Source organism: Cyanistes caeruleus, chromosome 7 (genome assembly GCF_971803275.1).
Source record: "Cyanistes caeruleus chromosome 7, bCyaCae1.hap1.1, whole genome shotgun sequence".
NCBI classification, from domain to species: domain Eukaryota; kingdom Metazoa; phylum Chordata; class Aves; order Passeriformes; family Paridae; genus Cyanistes; species Cyanistes caeruleus.
In genome coordinates this window covers 31,045,584-31,061,710 of record NC_141707.1, presented here as the reverse complement: position 1 = coordinate 31,061,710, position 16,127 = coordinate 31,045,584, and the positions used below count along the sequence as shown (strand labels likewise).

General features: G+C 39.4%; 1 protein-coding gene across 1 annotated transcript in view; it reads left to right on the top strand.

The window, feature by feature from the left end:
* ADCY5 (adenylate cyclase 5) overlaps positions 1-16,127 on the top strand; it is a 204,341-nt gene that overhangs the window by 107,266 nt on the left and 80,948 nt on the right. Inside the window, exon 2 of the mRNA XM_023931292.2 lies at positions 13,324-13,473. Within this exon, the coding sequence (XP_023787060.1) occupies positions 13,324-13,473 (150 nt within the window). The remainder of the gene's footprint in view (positions 1-13,323; positions 13,474-16,127) is intronic.

Below are 16,127 nucleotides of genomic sequence, written 5' to 3'. Positions count from 1 at the left end.
GTTTGGGAATCAGTGTACTTGATCACATTTTCCATCTGCATTCAGACCAAGGGCTGACTTTCTTCTCCCTGAAGTGGAAGCTGTTCCTGCCAGGTGTATCTTTTGTTCCTTTGGCATGGGAGCTGATGTTTGGCACTCAGGCTGCCAGGAGCAGAGCTAAGAAGGCATGCTTGCAGACAGGCTCTTCATGAGCCACCAAATTGTTTTACTCTTTAGTCAGTGCCAGCCACACTGACTCCCATTCTGGAGTGGCTTTTATGACAGTATGTAGGGCACTGGACTTAAGACAATGAACACTTTTGAGCCTTTCTTCTCTCTACCTTTCCCCTCCTGCAAGAAATCATGCTGCTCATATTTCTTGAAATAAAGAAACACATGGGTAGTAAACCAATTTATCTTCTTCTTTCTGTTGTTTTCAGTCTCAAATAATTCTCATTCTTCTTGTGGGTAGGTAACTTCTAGCATTTTAATTCTTGTTTAAAACTGGTGCATGCATAGTTGGATGATATCTAGCATCTGACCCATCCACAGTGGTAGGAAACAGTGGGGAAGGTAAACAGTCTCCTTGGACTCCAAGTCCTGGATATTCAGCTGTCTCATATACACACTGAAAATCCAATAAATTATGATGCTGATTTTCCAGCTAGTTTTTCTTTCAAAACAGCACAGCTTGTTCTGAAGTAATTAAACAGCCATTTTTAAGATAGTTCTTCATGATCTGTGCAGTGCTGATGATCAGATAGAGCGATTCTGCATTGTAAAAGTGATATTTTAAGGGTGAATGGAATCTCTGAAGCTGAGTACTCATACTCAGAAATGTGACACATTGCCCACTGAGCCCTGCTTGAAACAGATAAAAGCTTGCCTGTGAGCTGATGAACATTATTCAGCATTTAGGTATTTGCTGCTGCAGCCTCAGTTCACTTCTCTGGTTCAAGGCAGTCTCAGGACAAATACAATGTTTAACAGTCATATTCTCTGTGCAGGGGATAGCAACAGAATCCATTTGGTCCTTTGCAGACCTTATGGTTGAAGGGACTGTACATGTCGCTTGTTATTCAGCAGAACCTGGTTTTGAGACAGAAAAAACAGTGGGGAAAAAATAAGTGGTTTGATTTCAGGTTCTGCAGGCAGGAAATATGTAATCATTCCAAAAAGCTGTTTGTGTTTCTTTGTCCGTAACTTACCTTTCTTGGTCCTCTCTTCTGATCTCCATTTCTTTATTCTGTCCCCTTTGGTGTGGGTTCTGCCCCTTCTGAGGTTTCACTACGCTCTCCCTTCTCACTGCCTTTTGTGTGTGTGTGTCCAGAACTGCAAAGACTTTGTGAACTTTTCCATTAAACATGAATGCAAGAAGAAAACTGGTTGATGATAACCACATGAGAAATTCTCAAGCAGGTTGTGGTAATTGCAAACACATCAGACAAACTTAGCAGCGGTCACTACTGCTTGTGATGCCTGACATTATGCCAACAGCTTAGTGTCTGATTGCTGGTTTAGTTGTGTTTATCAGTTGATTTCTGCTGTAAATTTCCAAAATGGCTTCTTAAAAGGCAATTGTTTGGAGGTTTTTTGTTCATAGGCAGACAGTGTACATCTGAGTCAGTTTATTTTGGTGCTTGCTGTTCTCAAAGAGCAGTTTGCTACTCTTAAAGACTGTCTTGTAGACCTCAGTGGATGAATGAAGTCGATGACAAAAAATGACCCATTTAAGTCTTTTGGTTTAGTCTGTTATGTTTCTGTATTTTCCTACTTTGCATTGCATATCTGGATTTGTGATTTTTGCCATCCTTTCACTTTTTCTTCTGTTTACTGTTATTTTACCAGCTCTGCAGCAGGATGTGCCAGTTATCACTGCTGTCAAGGACCACCTACTTCACATTTGAAGGGATAGCTCATGTTTGCTTCACCAAAAAGCACAAAGAAGTGTGTGATGAAATAAAATTTTAGAGATATAATTAAACATTTTCTCTAGTTCTATCTGTCTTAAGCTAATACAGTTAAACTGATAAGAGTAGATTACTTCTTCCAATAACTTTATCCTATCAAAATGGCTTAGGAGCTCCCTATTGGATTTAAACTGACAAATGCTATCACATTACAGTAGCGTGGCAAAGAACCAGTTTAGGATTTCAAGCCACAGTTATGGATCTGATCACATACTGAAACATTTCATACCACTTTTTTATTATTATTTTTGTATGTGTGTATATCTTTGTATGTGTGGCTTTCATTTCCTAGACATAAAGGCAACAACTGTACCTGTTTTTCAGTAGACAGCAAAGCCTCTCGGCTATTTTTCCTCCTTAGGCAATTGTTTATCCGGTTATCTTTCACATTTGAAGTACTTTCCTTAAACTCGTTTTGTTTTGAAATGAACTCGTTCATCTGCACGTGATACACGGGCTGATTTGTGAAAGGCTTACTAGGCAAGGCCAAGTGCACAGGAGATGTATTCTTGGAAATTAAAAATCTAATGCCATGACTAAAGATTTGAGCGGTGGGGCAACAGATGATGATGACAGGGAAGGAAGAATGCAGCTAATTTGTTTATTGTCAATATTGTCCATGCCAGGAAAAATGTCTCTTCAGAATATATTAAGAGAAATATTGCATATAATATGAGAAAAGCAATTACTGCTATTCAGAGGACTTCAAACTTCAACAGAATTGTGGTATCAGTTTTTTTTGTTTATGACAATTTTTAAGAGGCAATTGGGAAATGAGCTCTATAGCCCAGGAGGTCTCTTAGGTCCTGTCGTGTTGTCATATTACAAAATATTCTGAAAATATGTACTTGCTATTTTTCTGTCTTCCTCATTTTAGGTTGCTTTAAATAATTGTAATTTATTGTTTTTCAAAGTTCAATTCTGTGGTGTACAGTATCCTCTTAGGGAGGTTAGTATGATATTTGGTCTATTTTAGGTTCACCTCAGAAAACCTATTCAGCTGCATAATCTCTGGTAATGATCTTGGGGAGAATAAAAGTACATGCTCAATTACAGGCACAAAATTTTCCACTAGCAGCAGAAATTTAGATTTAGTTTCTTTATATCCTTCCCAATTCCCAGCCAACCCAACTTATTTCAATTGTCAGAATTCAAAGGCTCTTCCAAACTGTGCATCTCCAGGAAAGTGAGGTTAATTTGTTTCCTTCTTTTAAACAGTGGAATTTTTACAGTATTGTAGTTCCAGTATTTTCAGTATATTCATCTTACACATTTGACAGTAAGAAAAAGCAGGTTTAAGATCCTACCAAAATATCCTTTGGCTGTATCATATATTGATTCAAGAATCCAGCCTCCTGCCATTTCATAATGCTTATAGAATTTAATGGTGCAGTCTTGAGGGGCCTTGTATGGGCCTTGGATAATGTTTTCAATACATATGCCTTGAAAATTTACCTTGAAATGTTTTCCTGCAGATTCTGCAAAACAATGTAAATTGTGACTTGCAGTGTATGCTGTGAAAAACTCACATAGTAGAGAGTAACCAGATTGTTGATGCTATTGGAACAGAACGAGGTTCATCTTGGCTGATTTATGAACAGCCATTTGGTTTGATCCTGGAATCGTGCGGAGTTCATGTGTGTGTTTGGGGACAGACGGAACTGGGGAGCTGAGAAGAAAGTACAGGGTGGATAATAACAGGATTTACCATGTAAAGAAAGTAGGAGAGAATTATGAAGAGTGCAGTAGTGCAGCTCCACAGTCAGAGAGATGAGGGGTTGTGTACAGTGAAATCGAGGCAAGCAAAATTATGTTGTAATTTGTATTATAAACAGAGCTGGTCATAACCAATGTTGTTGGGTTGTCTTACACTTGCCTTCATAAACAGATCTGAGGTGTCTTTCAGAGCTTCTCTATAAAATCCTTATTATATTACTGTAGACCTTTGAAATTCAGCGTGACGAAGCTGAAGGCCAAGGAATGTGCCTTCAAGCTGATCACTGGGCTCGGTTAAAATTGTTCAGGAATTTGCTTACTGAGTTCTTGTGTTGTCGAATCCAAATCTGTTTAGAGATCAGTACACTCAGCTGCTGGAGCAGCCAGATAACGAATCTGACTTTTGTGCACCCCCTCTGATGCAGAAGTAAGCCCAGTTTACTGTAACAGCTGGCAAAACCACGCAGCAGCCTTTGAAGGAGAAGATGTGATCCAGCCAGGTCCCTCATAGATTGACTTGGATATTAGTGGAGGCTGTGCACAATCTTTGCAATCTGCTATGAATGCTGCTCCTTCACCTCATCTAGTGCAAGCCACTGCTTAAGTTCAAGAGTTCAAACTTTGCTGGTGGTGCTTGGTAAGTTTTCTTTATTAAAAATATATGTTGGGATAGGGATGTTAATAGGAAAGAACAGAGCTTGTGGGCAAGCTGCTCTGGCTTGATTTGAAATCTAGCAACAGAAGAAGAAAGGAGGTCTTTTTTAAATCAAAACCAAAATACCCATCTGTATTCCATTCTTTCTCCAATTTTACATTTCTTCCCACACAAACAAACAAAACCACTCTAACTCACCACCTCCTAAAAACATGCATTCTAAATGCTTGGGAAATAGTAATTTTTATATCTTACAGACCATATTTGGGGCACTCATTTCTGCCTGCTGAGCAAGTGGAGAATGTTCCTTTTTCCCAGATAAATAAGACTTTCATGTAACTAGATAAATATTTTTGTTTTCCCAGTGACCTGGAGGTGACTCCTGTACTTAAATGACGATGGAAGATAAGGGATGTGATGCATTGCCTATATCTGAGTCCAGGGCTCCCTGAAATATTCCCAGGAATACTTAGGACTAGGATTCACTGTGACAGGGGGAAGCAGAGGAGTGCTTGTCTTCATGATTTTTCCTATTTAGTACGGATGTTTTCTTCTGTAGTCATTGAATACAACCACAAGTCTTGGTCCTGTGCTTCCCTGTGAAGCATTTCTTGGCACTGTGTAGGGTGTTGGGAAAGGCAGAGCACCCCTGGACAGGAGGATGGGGAGGGGACAAAGTGGCAGCAATGGGGGTGATGGTGAAGAACAGGATCCTGGCTTCAGAAGTGTCTCCTGCTGAGGTCATGTACTTGGTATGGCTGCCAGGCACAACCCATTCCTAAGGGGGGAAAAATGCAGAGAAGCAAAGTAAACATTATCTTGCTCCCACTAGTGCTCAGATCAGTTCATGTATTTGCTTGTTTAGATAGTTGGTGTGTATTAATGGACTTCGATGTGTGTTTCAGTGTAGCAGACTAAGAGAGCCTGATAGAAAACCTAGGTATTTGTCTTCCATCCCTCACATCCCTTCCATCAGATAGGGACAGAAATGGGATATAAATGATGAATAAAGCACATTTCTTGACTTTTCTCCTCACTGATTAGAGCTCCATTTAGCTTGAGAGACATTGTACAGAATCTGGATAACCAGACATCTTAATCCAACTTCTATTCAATTATAACATTTTTCTATTAGCACCTATTGTATCTTCTTATCTTACGAGCTCCTCGTGTCTTGGGAGCACGGGGACAGGTGGGACTGGCATGAAAATAACTCAAACGTGATTACAATCATTTGCAGAACAATTGATTTCGCTGGAATATCAGAGCTTTGCTTAATTTTCTTAACTAAAGTCATTGTCTAAATTGCCTGAGCTATCATGCATCTGGGAAAATTCTGTACAGTTGTCAAAATTATCTTGACATGTTTTTTATGGGAAGTTGTTTATCCAATGACAGCTGTGAGTCATGCACAGAAAGTCTAGAAGCTTTCATTCACTTTCACATGCTCAAAGAGAAGTACCTAATGTTTCTAGGCCCGTTTGAAGGGCTTTTATTTTGGTAAGATTTTGTTTGGTTGCTGAAGTCTTTGTCACCCCTGTGGATCAGAAACAAGCACACTTCCAGGGAAATTAATTCACTCGTGGTACAAATGCATTTTTACTAGGTTCAGGTCAAGTGAGCTGGAGGGTTAAAATGTTAAACATACTGCACAGTATTGCTCATGAGATGTGTTTCAATCCAGGTCCTCCATTTCTATCATGTTGTTCCTTCTGGAGGCTGCCACAGCAGATTTAAAACAGGCCAAACTTGCAACTTGTGCTCAGTAGAAGCATCTGGCTGGCGTTCCATCTCTTAAGATAAGAAACCACTGGATTTCAAGGAGACAGCCTGGTTGCAAAGATGTAGGTGATAATTTAAGTAAAAAAGAAGGGGCTGAATTGTTAGTAGAGGAGAGGAATGGGGAAATGTCCCTGTTGTAGTGGAGGATGGCTTCCCCTAACTTGTTTCAGAGTCTCGCTCTTACATCCAAGGGCCAGAGTGTTTCCCTGGAATGCCAGCTTCCCATGCAGCTTTCGCCTTGCTTCATCTGAATCACTATTGAGGACCCTTACATGAAAACCAGTGCTGATTTGCAGCTTCTAAAGTATTTTAAGTGTGGGGATAAAGAAAAACTTGTTTGCCACAGAGATTTGTTGAGGATGGATGACAGACCCAAGAATCTCCTTCCCTACTGTTCTATTGCTAGAGAAGTGCAGCACTTCCTCCCCCCAGGCTGTGCCACCAAGCAAAGGATGCTTTTCTGGGACTGTGACAGAGTTCCAGGAAAACTTAGACACACAAATATTTCTTTTAGCTGATGTTACACCAAGATTTGGTTAGGACAATATATTCTCTGCTTCTTAATCTTATCAGTCAGTAATGAAAGAAAATGAAATCCCAGCAGAAAAATTAATAAAACACTGATAGGGAAGTAGAATTTATTCATTTTATGTAAGAATTTTTCCTCTTGAGAAGCTTCATAAAAAATCTGTATTGGTAATATTTTGTTCCTTAATAAAAGCAGGATTTAAAGGTTTTAATGATAAAAAACCCCAAATCATAAATACTATATTCTGCATGACAGTACAAATATTGGTAGCCAAGAATACACAGAATATTTGCAGTTACAACAATCAGTAAATTAATTAAATTTATATAGAATAAGATGTGAAGCATTACAATTAAGAATGCAGCATCAAAGATTTTGATATCCTCTAAAACAAGAGAATTGAAAAATATGAATATCTTGTTTTTTGCTCTGGATTAGGGGTATAGTATATTATGTCTCCACATGCAAATATGCATTTTAAAGGTAAATTAGATAGTTATTATTTTTGTTCTAAAGAAAGAATGACTTATGTGGGGCAAAATACTTGTTTGGCCTTCCTCTGGGAGAACAGCATCATGTTTGAGAGATCAGTGTATATTGGGGCTGGAAAGGTGAGATTGTCACTGAAATACACAGAAGGGATGGCATCAGATTAATGTTTTTATTGACTACAGTTCTTGAACAGAGATACTCAAAAGTGGCATAAGGGTTCTTCTATTGTTTTCAGCCGAAATACCACGTGTCACTCTCAGCAAGTAACTTTATGCCAAATATAGAATCTAGTTGAAGGAGTGAAGTGGGCAGCTTTTGTTCTTGTAGGCTCACCAAACAGCAGAAACATCAAAAAAGTGTTTCTGCAGAGACATTTTTTGTTGTGACCATCAGCTGAAGAGATTTACTGTATATAGAACATCGTTCTCTAACACTCTTTACAAAACTCTGCTACATTGCAGTAGTTCAACTGTGACTTAGGGAGGCATTTAAGCCCTTGGCACTGGCTTCAGCAGCACTGCTCCTCTGTTAGAGAAGCCTTTGGAAGGCAGTGGCTGTAACTGGTTTTCTGTTCTATTCAAGATCCAAGCAGTGGCAGAGAGGGATGGCACCACACAGCAGAAGATTTGTTCTCAGGCTCTGGTGTATTGATGTAATCTTTGGATGTTGCAGTTGTCTCTCAATATTGAGTAAAAGTACTTGCCACATTTGAAATTGAAACCTTCTGATTTCTTCTGTAATATTTACACTGTTCTTTACTGGCCAAACACTGGGAGAAGACCATGTGACTTTAACTGTTTAATTATCTTTCTAGCATAATCTACAAGTTTTCACCATCTTAGTGCTCTGCTGGCTGTTGCTCTGGGAAATGAAAGATGTTGTTGTATTTACAACACAAATACACGTGTAATTTGATCTTGGAGCCAGCTGATGTTGTCTTTCATTTTAATTTTCATTATGCCTTTGGCTCTGTAGCTGCTCCAATTTTTTTATTAGACAGTAGTGTATAAAGAGGCAATAGAGGGTTAATTGCTGTTCAGGGCAAGTGTTTTAAAAAACAGCACCAGCTATATCTTATAACAACACCACCTCATAATGTTTGTGGTTTTTGTATTTAGAATTTATCCATACTTAGAATTCATGAGTGAATGCATGGGTGCAGCAGAATTGCCTTGGATAGTTACAGCTTTTGTAATTGTCATATTTTTGTTCTTACATTGTTTACAAGAAGTATTCAAGATTTCATAATAATTTTTAAAGGTTAAAAAAGTAACTCTCAAAAGTAAAGATAATATCAGTGTCTGCCCCTACAATTAGTAATTGGACCACTTTACCTACTCAATATATAACCACTTTGAAATGTAGCCTAGAAAGTAAAGTGTTATCTGCTTTTAATCTGGTTGTTTCACAGATGATCACTTTAACAAAAAAATTGCTACTGGCTGAATATCATGAGATTTGGAAAGCTGAGGCAAAGCAGTGTCATACTCTGGAAAGAGGGGGTACATAGTTTGGTGTTTGTCGCAGGTTGTTTTGCATGACTTGTTAATTTCCATATATGTGTTTTATTTCTCCTTGTGATAGTTTTATTGCCTCGCAGTAAAAGCTTCAGAAGTAATTGTTTCCTAAACAGGACCTTACAAAAATATCAAAACAATATTTTGATTTAAATGAAAAATAAATAGAAAAACAGAATACTGTCTAGTGGTGTTGGAAGCTAAAGGGAATAGCCTAATGCTGTGATCTTAGAGGAGGAGTAACCCTGAGCCTCTGCAACAGAAGTGAACCAAAGCAAAGTAACTCGGCAAAAACCAGAACCTGTGACTTTTATAAGCAATGATACTGCAAGGAATATGGCCCACCTTCTCATGTCAGTAACCAGCCTTGTTTGCTCTGGCAGAGGCAGGGAACTAACTAAATTTGTCTTGATGCTATTTCTCTTAACCATGTTGTTGTCTCTTAATTACATATTGAATAGCATCTGGTGTTTGAAGAATTATCGAATAGAAACACAGCAGGGGGAAGTGTGGCAATATTGATGCAAGCTGATAGTTTTTCTGCTGTGGTGTTCTGGAGGCTCTCTCCTGGTCACTGAGACATCCTGCTTCTTCCTCAGCCTGGCCTGAGGTGCCCAAAACATCAATTTTGTAACACTGGTGTCAGGCCAATTTTAGCTCTCAATTTTGATTTTGTAATACCAGGTTTTCATAACTCCTAGAACATGTGGAACTAAACTGTTTCCATCTCTTGTCTTTTTTCCCCTTCAGTCACCAGGGGAAAAAATTATTGAAAACAGTTTCCTGCGGGAGATTCAACAAAAGCGTTGCAGTGCTCTGTTTGTGCGATGAAATCAAAGCAACTGGAAAAACTGTTTTGTTGTCTGAGATTGAGTGATCTGTTATTTCTGTGGCACGAAGGAGTCACGGTGGTTTTTGAAAACCCCTCATAGTACATAGTTCTTCCTTAGGTACTGAATCACCTTTGAAGAGCTCTGCTTTGGTAACCCCAGGAGAGCAGCATTTCTCTGCCTCACACAGGTCATGGAAGAGTAAATGTGTTAGTTTATGAAATGCTCATATGTGCCAATACTGCAGGCAGGTTTATTAGCTTATCCAAGAGTTAGATGTAAGTTAAATGGTCTTTATAAACTATTGTTTTCCAAAATCAGAAAGGTAGGAATTTTCTTGCTTTAAATCTCTAGTTAGGCAGGGGAAGGAAGGCAACTACAAAACAAACAATCTTATCTTTCCATTGCCTTGAACAGCTCTTCAAGCACAGATTTTCTGAAATAGCTGCCATAATATGTTTTTACTTTTCAGGCCATGGAGCTTAGGGAATCAGATTTTTAGTATCTACATCATCTCTTTCCTCCTGGGACTGAAGCTGGTTACCATAGCAAAATGGCAAAGAAGCTGATAAGCAAGTAGTACCATTTGGCAAACAGGATATAAATTTATTTTTTTAAGACAGAGGACTGTGAAAAAACTATTGCTCCTACAATTTTTTTTTCCTTTATTGTGTTTTAAAATGGCTCTGTAGAAAATTACTGTGAAGAGATATTGAACAAAATTCTATTGCTCACTAAGAAATGTGGCTGCAAATAAAAGGAGCTTCAGTTTTAAATCTCTGCAGATCTTTAATATTTTCACAGAGAAGTTGCACAGTAACACAGATATTACACAGTAATTTCACTTCTTGTTTCAGGGTGTTGCAAAGATGCCATACTGTGAATTAAATGAGCTCCTGCTAAACAGAATACAGATACCTGTCCCCCTGCTACTTAAAAATTACATTTCAATATAATTTTAATTTTATTATTTGATGAAGCATGGTCATCTGAGTCTGTCTTGTAAATCAGTCTGTGAAGTCCTTTGGGTTTGTGTAAAGTGACATTAGTGAGTACTGAGAAGTTAAACTGCTTGATGTTCCAAAAATGTTATCAATAATTGTTAACAATCAGAATGTCAATTCTGATGGTGTTTTTTGTACTTGCTTTCCAATATGAACCACACACCCTGAACAGCACATCTGGCTGTTTAAGGCATCATCACAGCATGTGTCTTTGTGCATGGACCCCACTGGGGGGACTTCTTGTTGGCACAACACAAATATGTCCAGAAAGACCTAAAATGAGCTTGTTTCCAGGTCTGGGGTGTTCCTCTTTCTGCTGGGTCAATTCTTGATCCTGATTTAGATGCCGTTGCCTGGCATCTAAACCGCCTGTTGTCTCCTGTTGGTGGTGCAAGACTCGAGTTATTGTTCTGGAAATGTGTTTTGGGGTTTGTGCTAGTGACTGTAAGTGTAATGAAATCTCACAGTTTTAGGATTAAAGCAAAAAACTGTCTTTTTTTCTTAATACTTCTTTGTTCTCAGTTTTATCCATTTAAAATATATCATACATACTTATACCATTTTATATGCCCTGACAAATTTTCTAATTACTGTACAACTCCACTAGTGAGGATTTGGGAGTCTTGCTGTAATCTGGGCATGGAAAAGATGCTGTTTATTTTTAACCCCTTTGAGCCCATATTAACTAGATTGAACTTGTAGAAGTTCTGTTCATTGTTTGAGAGTCTCAATCAGTGCACCCATGAAGTGGGAATCAGAGTAAATCCTAGGAAACCCCTAGTTTGACACCCTTTTAATGTTGTGTTGGTTTGGTTTTTTCCAATATAATAAGCACTGGCTGGAGGATTTTTTATGCTGGGGGGATCTTTCTTCTTTGAAAATCTTGAAAATTATCACCAAAAAAATACCATCAGATGCTCATTGCATACAGCACTGGCTCAGCTTAACTGGGCAGGATCTGGGTGGGGGTTGACTGGTGTCCAGTCAACTTGGGGGAAAGAGATGGAGAACCTTGGATCTGGCAGGATCCAGCCAGGCTTAGAAAGAGCTGAGTGAGAATATAGTTGTGAAGGGAATGTGTGGGTTTAGGATTGGGACTTATTTCATGTCCACGTGTGTGACCTGCATCTTCAAAAGCCCCACCTCTGTGTGAGCTGTGGGCTCTGCATGGAGGGATCCATCTGTAGAGGTTGAGAATAATTTCATCCTAGAAAGCCAGGTGTCTGCAAATACACCTGGATTGGTGACAGTCACCTGGGGGTGTCCATGACCTCCTTGTACTGTAGCGTGACATACAGATGTGGGAACTCACTGTGGGGACACGGCCCAAAATGCAGCGCTTGGATGCAGGAGCTTGGGAGTTTGGAGTGTTGCCATCTACTGGCAACCATCCACAGAGAGGAGTCCCTCCTCTGGCTGTAGTTGATGGTGTTGCTTATTTTGAGCTAAAAGATGAGGTTTTTCTGCCTAAATCCTGCTTCAAGTCAGAGATGTCAATAAAAGAATTGTCACTGTCCTTAGCATATGAACGTGGTCAAACAGTTGGAGTGATACCAGTCAGATTTTTATGGAGAGGTTGCTGCTCTTGGGATGTGAGTCCATGAGAGCTCCTCTGTCCTGCACAGTGTTCAAGTTGGTTTGGAGAGTCCCGTGCACACCCTCTGAGCTCAGGGCTTGAAGGGTGTCCTGCAGCTCTCCTGCCATTCAGAGTGGCTCCGTATCTTCAGGGAATGGGCTGGGCTAGAAACTGCTGGTTTTTATTCTGCAAGCAAAAAATTTATAAAGGCAAAGGATATATTTGGGATCATTAGGGAATAGAGCAAATATCTGTATTATTAAGAATCTTGGAGGTCTGACAGTCCTTCCCCCTGGAAGAGATGTGAGGTGTTTCAAATAAGTCTGTCCTCCGAGGGTGATCCAGTACAGCTTGTGCAAGTCTCAAAAAGTCCTACTGGGACTCACCTTCGTTAAAGGGAATATTTACATTAAGCCATCAGAACAGACTTTGAGCATTTTGCTTGAAAAGAAGACCAGCAATGGGCATGAATATTTTTTTCTTTTTATTAAAAAATAGTTGGGAAGTTAAAGGTTGCAGCACAAGTTTTCAGCAAAAGTTATGTGACTGTTTCCTTACAAAACATAATACACATGGGAGTAGAAGAGTGACATAGCTCTTCCTCCATGCTTGTCCAGCTGAAATATGCTTCAGACTTAGTGACTCATTTCTGTACTCATACACAGAAATGTAAAAAAAATTATGTTTTTATCTAGAAACATAAAATTTTGGGTTGGAACTAGACTATAAAAATTTCTCTGAAACCTGGTGAATACCAACACTTAACCTTCAATATTTTATGCAGTATTTCAAAATAATGGTAAATGTACCTTTGAAATGTTTTTGAGCCAGATATGTAGGTACACAAACATGAAAATATTAGTGTTCCTCTGCCAGATCTCTCTGTGTGAGTTATAGGTGACTTCCAGTGATGGAGCAGTGATACAATTTTATATTGATTTGTGTCTCAGTAGTTCTCAGATAATAGACAACCAAAAACAAGATTGCAGAACTATTAGTGGAATTGTACCTTTTATTTGTGAAGTAGTACACAGTGGAAAGAACATGTATTTGAATGGATATATGTATATGGAAGTTTTATACTTTAAAGACTAGAGAGGTAAAATACACTGGAATTACGAGCCTGAGGTTTAAATAGGTGTTGGATTAAGGAGTCATGGAAGGGGCTGGATTCTGGCTGGTGCTTCGTTACCAATGGCAGTTTTCCAAAGAGTAACCAAGTATTTTCTCTCTCTCTCTCTGTCTTTTTTTTTTTTTTTTTTTTTTTTTTCAGCTGGTCTCCAATGTTCTCATCTTCTCCTGTACAAACATTGTAGGCGTGTGTACCCACTACCCAGCAGAGGTGTCCCAAAGACAGGCTTTCCAGGAGACCAGGGAATGCATACAAGCCAGGCTGCATTCTCAAAGGGAAAACCAGCAGCAGGTAAGAGCAACAGTTGGAAATAAATATGAAAACATTGAAACAGAATTAGCATGCAAATTATTCCTGTAGGATGGGATTTGCAGGCTTCTTGCTTCGTGAGTAATCCAAGCGAGAATAGGTTGTTGTTAGAGGACAGGATTTTTAAATGTTTGAAAGAAAGCTCAGGGGTGTAGTTCTTGTCCAATACTCTGATGGACTTTTCCTGAGATGAGCAACATATCCACGCGCTCTGTGGATTAAAATTACACAGTGCACAAAGAGTCTGCATAGGTTTTTTGCACCCATCATTGCTGCCAAGTGTTAAATGCAGATGCAGCACACAGGCTTTGGACTGACCCTCTTTTTAAGGTCAAAGCCTGGTGTGATTGTCAGCCAAGCCACTGCCAAAAGGTGGCATAAGACAGGCAAGAATTGGTCCACACAACCTAACGTTCCTTGGTACCTCCAAAGAAGGTCCTCTTCCCTCCCTTCCCAAAGGTTCCTATCTGCATACACACCTCTCTATATCATGTTGGTTTCCAATTAATTGTATTAGTTCAAAAAGTAAGATTCATCATCAACTTCATTGTTTTTTGCTATAAAAAGCCTACTTGCTGCCAACATACAGTTTAGTTGTCAGGGTACTGAATGTATCTGCTCCCCTAAATAATTTGTGGATTGTCTTGCAATGAACCTCTTGTGTCCTTGGAATTAGACACAGAAAGTCTTTTGGGGCAGCTTAACTATTCCTTGTTGTTAATACACCTCTCTGCCCTGCAGTACATCTCACAGTGGTCTGCTCGGTCCAGTTTAAAATGGATCATGAAATGGGACTTCCACTCATCCCTTGGGAGGTATCTTAGAGCTTGGTTTTGGGTTTGGGGAGAGGTCAGGGAAATTAATCAGCTGGGGAGTCTTTGCATCTCTGTGGAAACTCAGTTTCATTTTCCTTCATGTCTCAGCCCATATTTGTGTTCTGGCAGTGTTTCATGAGGTACCTCTCGCTGGCATAGCTGCTGTTCAATCCTTACTGTGAAATAACGTGTACACATATTTGCTATGTTATGTATGAAAACAAGGTTCACACTCAAGACTCCTTTTTCCTTTGCAATGAATATTGTCTCCAGAAGATGAAATAAGCAGCCACTCCTCCTTCCACACCTTGAAGTGGAGGAAAGGATTGAGCCAAGAGAATATGCCATTTTACTTATTGATTACAGCTCTGTCCTCCCTGCTGAGAGACTGCCGTAGCAGCATGGCTCAGGTATCTGTGCTGTGCTGGATTTGGGTGCTTCTGCCCCAGAAGCATCTCCTGAGAGCAGTTCTGACAAATACCTTACCTTGATGCCATTTTCTTGCCCCGTCTCCAGGAAGTACTACACCAGACATAAGAAAGCCGGGACGTTAGAAAAATGTGGGTCAAAGCCAGTCACTGCCAAGTGCTCTTCAGTCCCTCCAGCAGTAACTGCAGGTCCTGGCAGCTGGAGACTCCTAATGAGATTATTTGCTGCAACAGCCTGCACTGACATTGATCTCCAGGTTCAGTTCAAATGCCTCTCTATGCATAATGCATTGAGATAAGCATGAGGTGACAGCAGGTACAAATAAGGACAGCTCAGCCTACGTCTGGGAGAGCCAGTCTCCAAACAGGTGGAGGAAAACACAACTGCACAGCCCAACACTGTTATTTATAGTTGCTTGTCTTTTTCTGGAGATTGATGGTGCTCCTGTGTGCTGTTCTGTTAAAGGCAGGCAGATTTTCTCAGGCAAATGACCTTGTATTTTCCTTTATCAAGCATCTGCCAGCACCCAAAATTAATCTGAAACTAAATAGAAAATCCAGAATGTCCAGTGCAGAAGAGATTACTTAGGATCTCATTACTTGAGATAACCTAGGGGAGAGCCATAACAGGAATCACTGTTGTTTACCCGCAACAAAATATTCTTGGATGAAAAATCAGGTATTCTCTACATTCTGTAGGGAGAAAATAGCATTTGATTTAGAGATGGGTTGTTGGGACTGCACCGTCTTAATTCTAGCATTGCATGTCTTTTGTCTCTGTAAAATTGTTCTCTCCTATTTTTTTTTTTTTATTTCAGCATCATTTCTGGTAAAAAGTAACTGTTACTAAACATGAGGAAATATGCATAATCTTAAGATAATATTGTAGTGATTTGAGGTCATCTTGGGAGAGATAAATAAATATATAGTAAATAGTTAAAATTCCTTTGCAGAGTCATTGTGGGAATGTGTGTGCCCATGTACAGATATATCCATGTGTAAACAGAGTAGATCTGTGTTGAGCTCCTTCATCTGTGTGCCTGTTTTAGAGATTAGTGCTCCTTGGGATGTAGTTGTTTAATGTATAATTCAGTGGAGCTATACTTGCACATTATTTTGAAGTGAGAATTATATATGGATTTGCTCTTCCTTTTTTATCAGGTCAGAATGCTGCCTTGTTATCCTTGTAAAGCAGCAGTCCTACTCACCTCACTGGTGCATAATATGTAATTTTATAGAGAGAGCTGCAGCACTTTCTAGTTATTGTATCAAAATGAAAATTGTACTCCAGTGGAGACCCTAATTTCTCTGCTCCATTTGAAATAAAACATAGGGATTTTGTTGTTTTGAAGGCCTTTTCGTGTGGCTCTTGCCATACAAATGCACTTGTTAT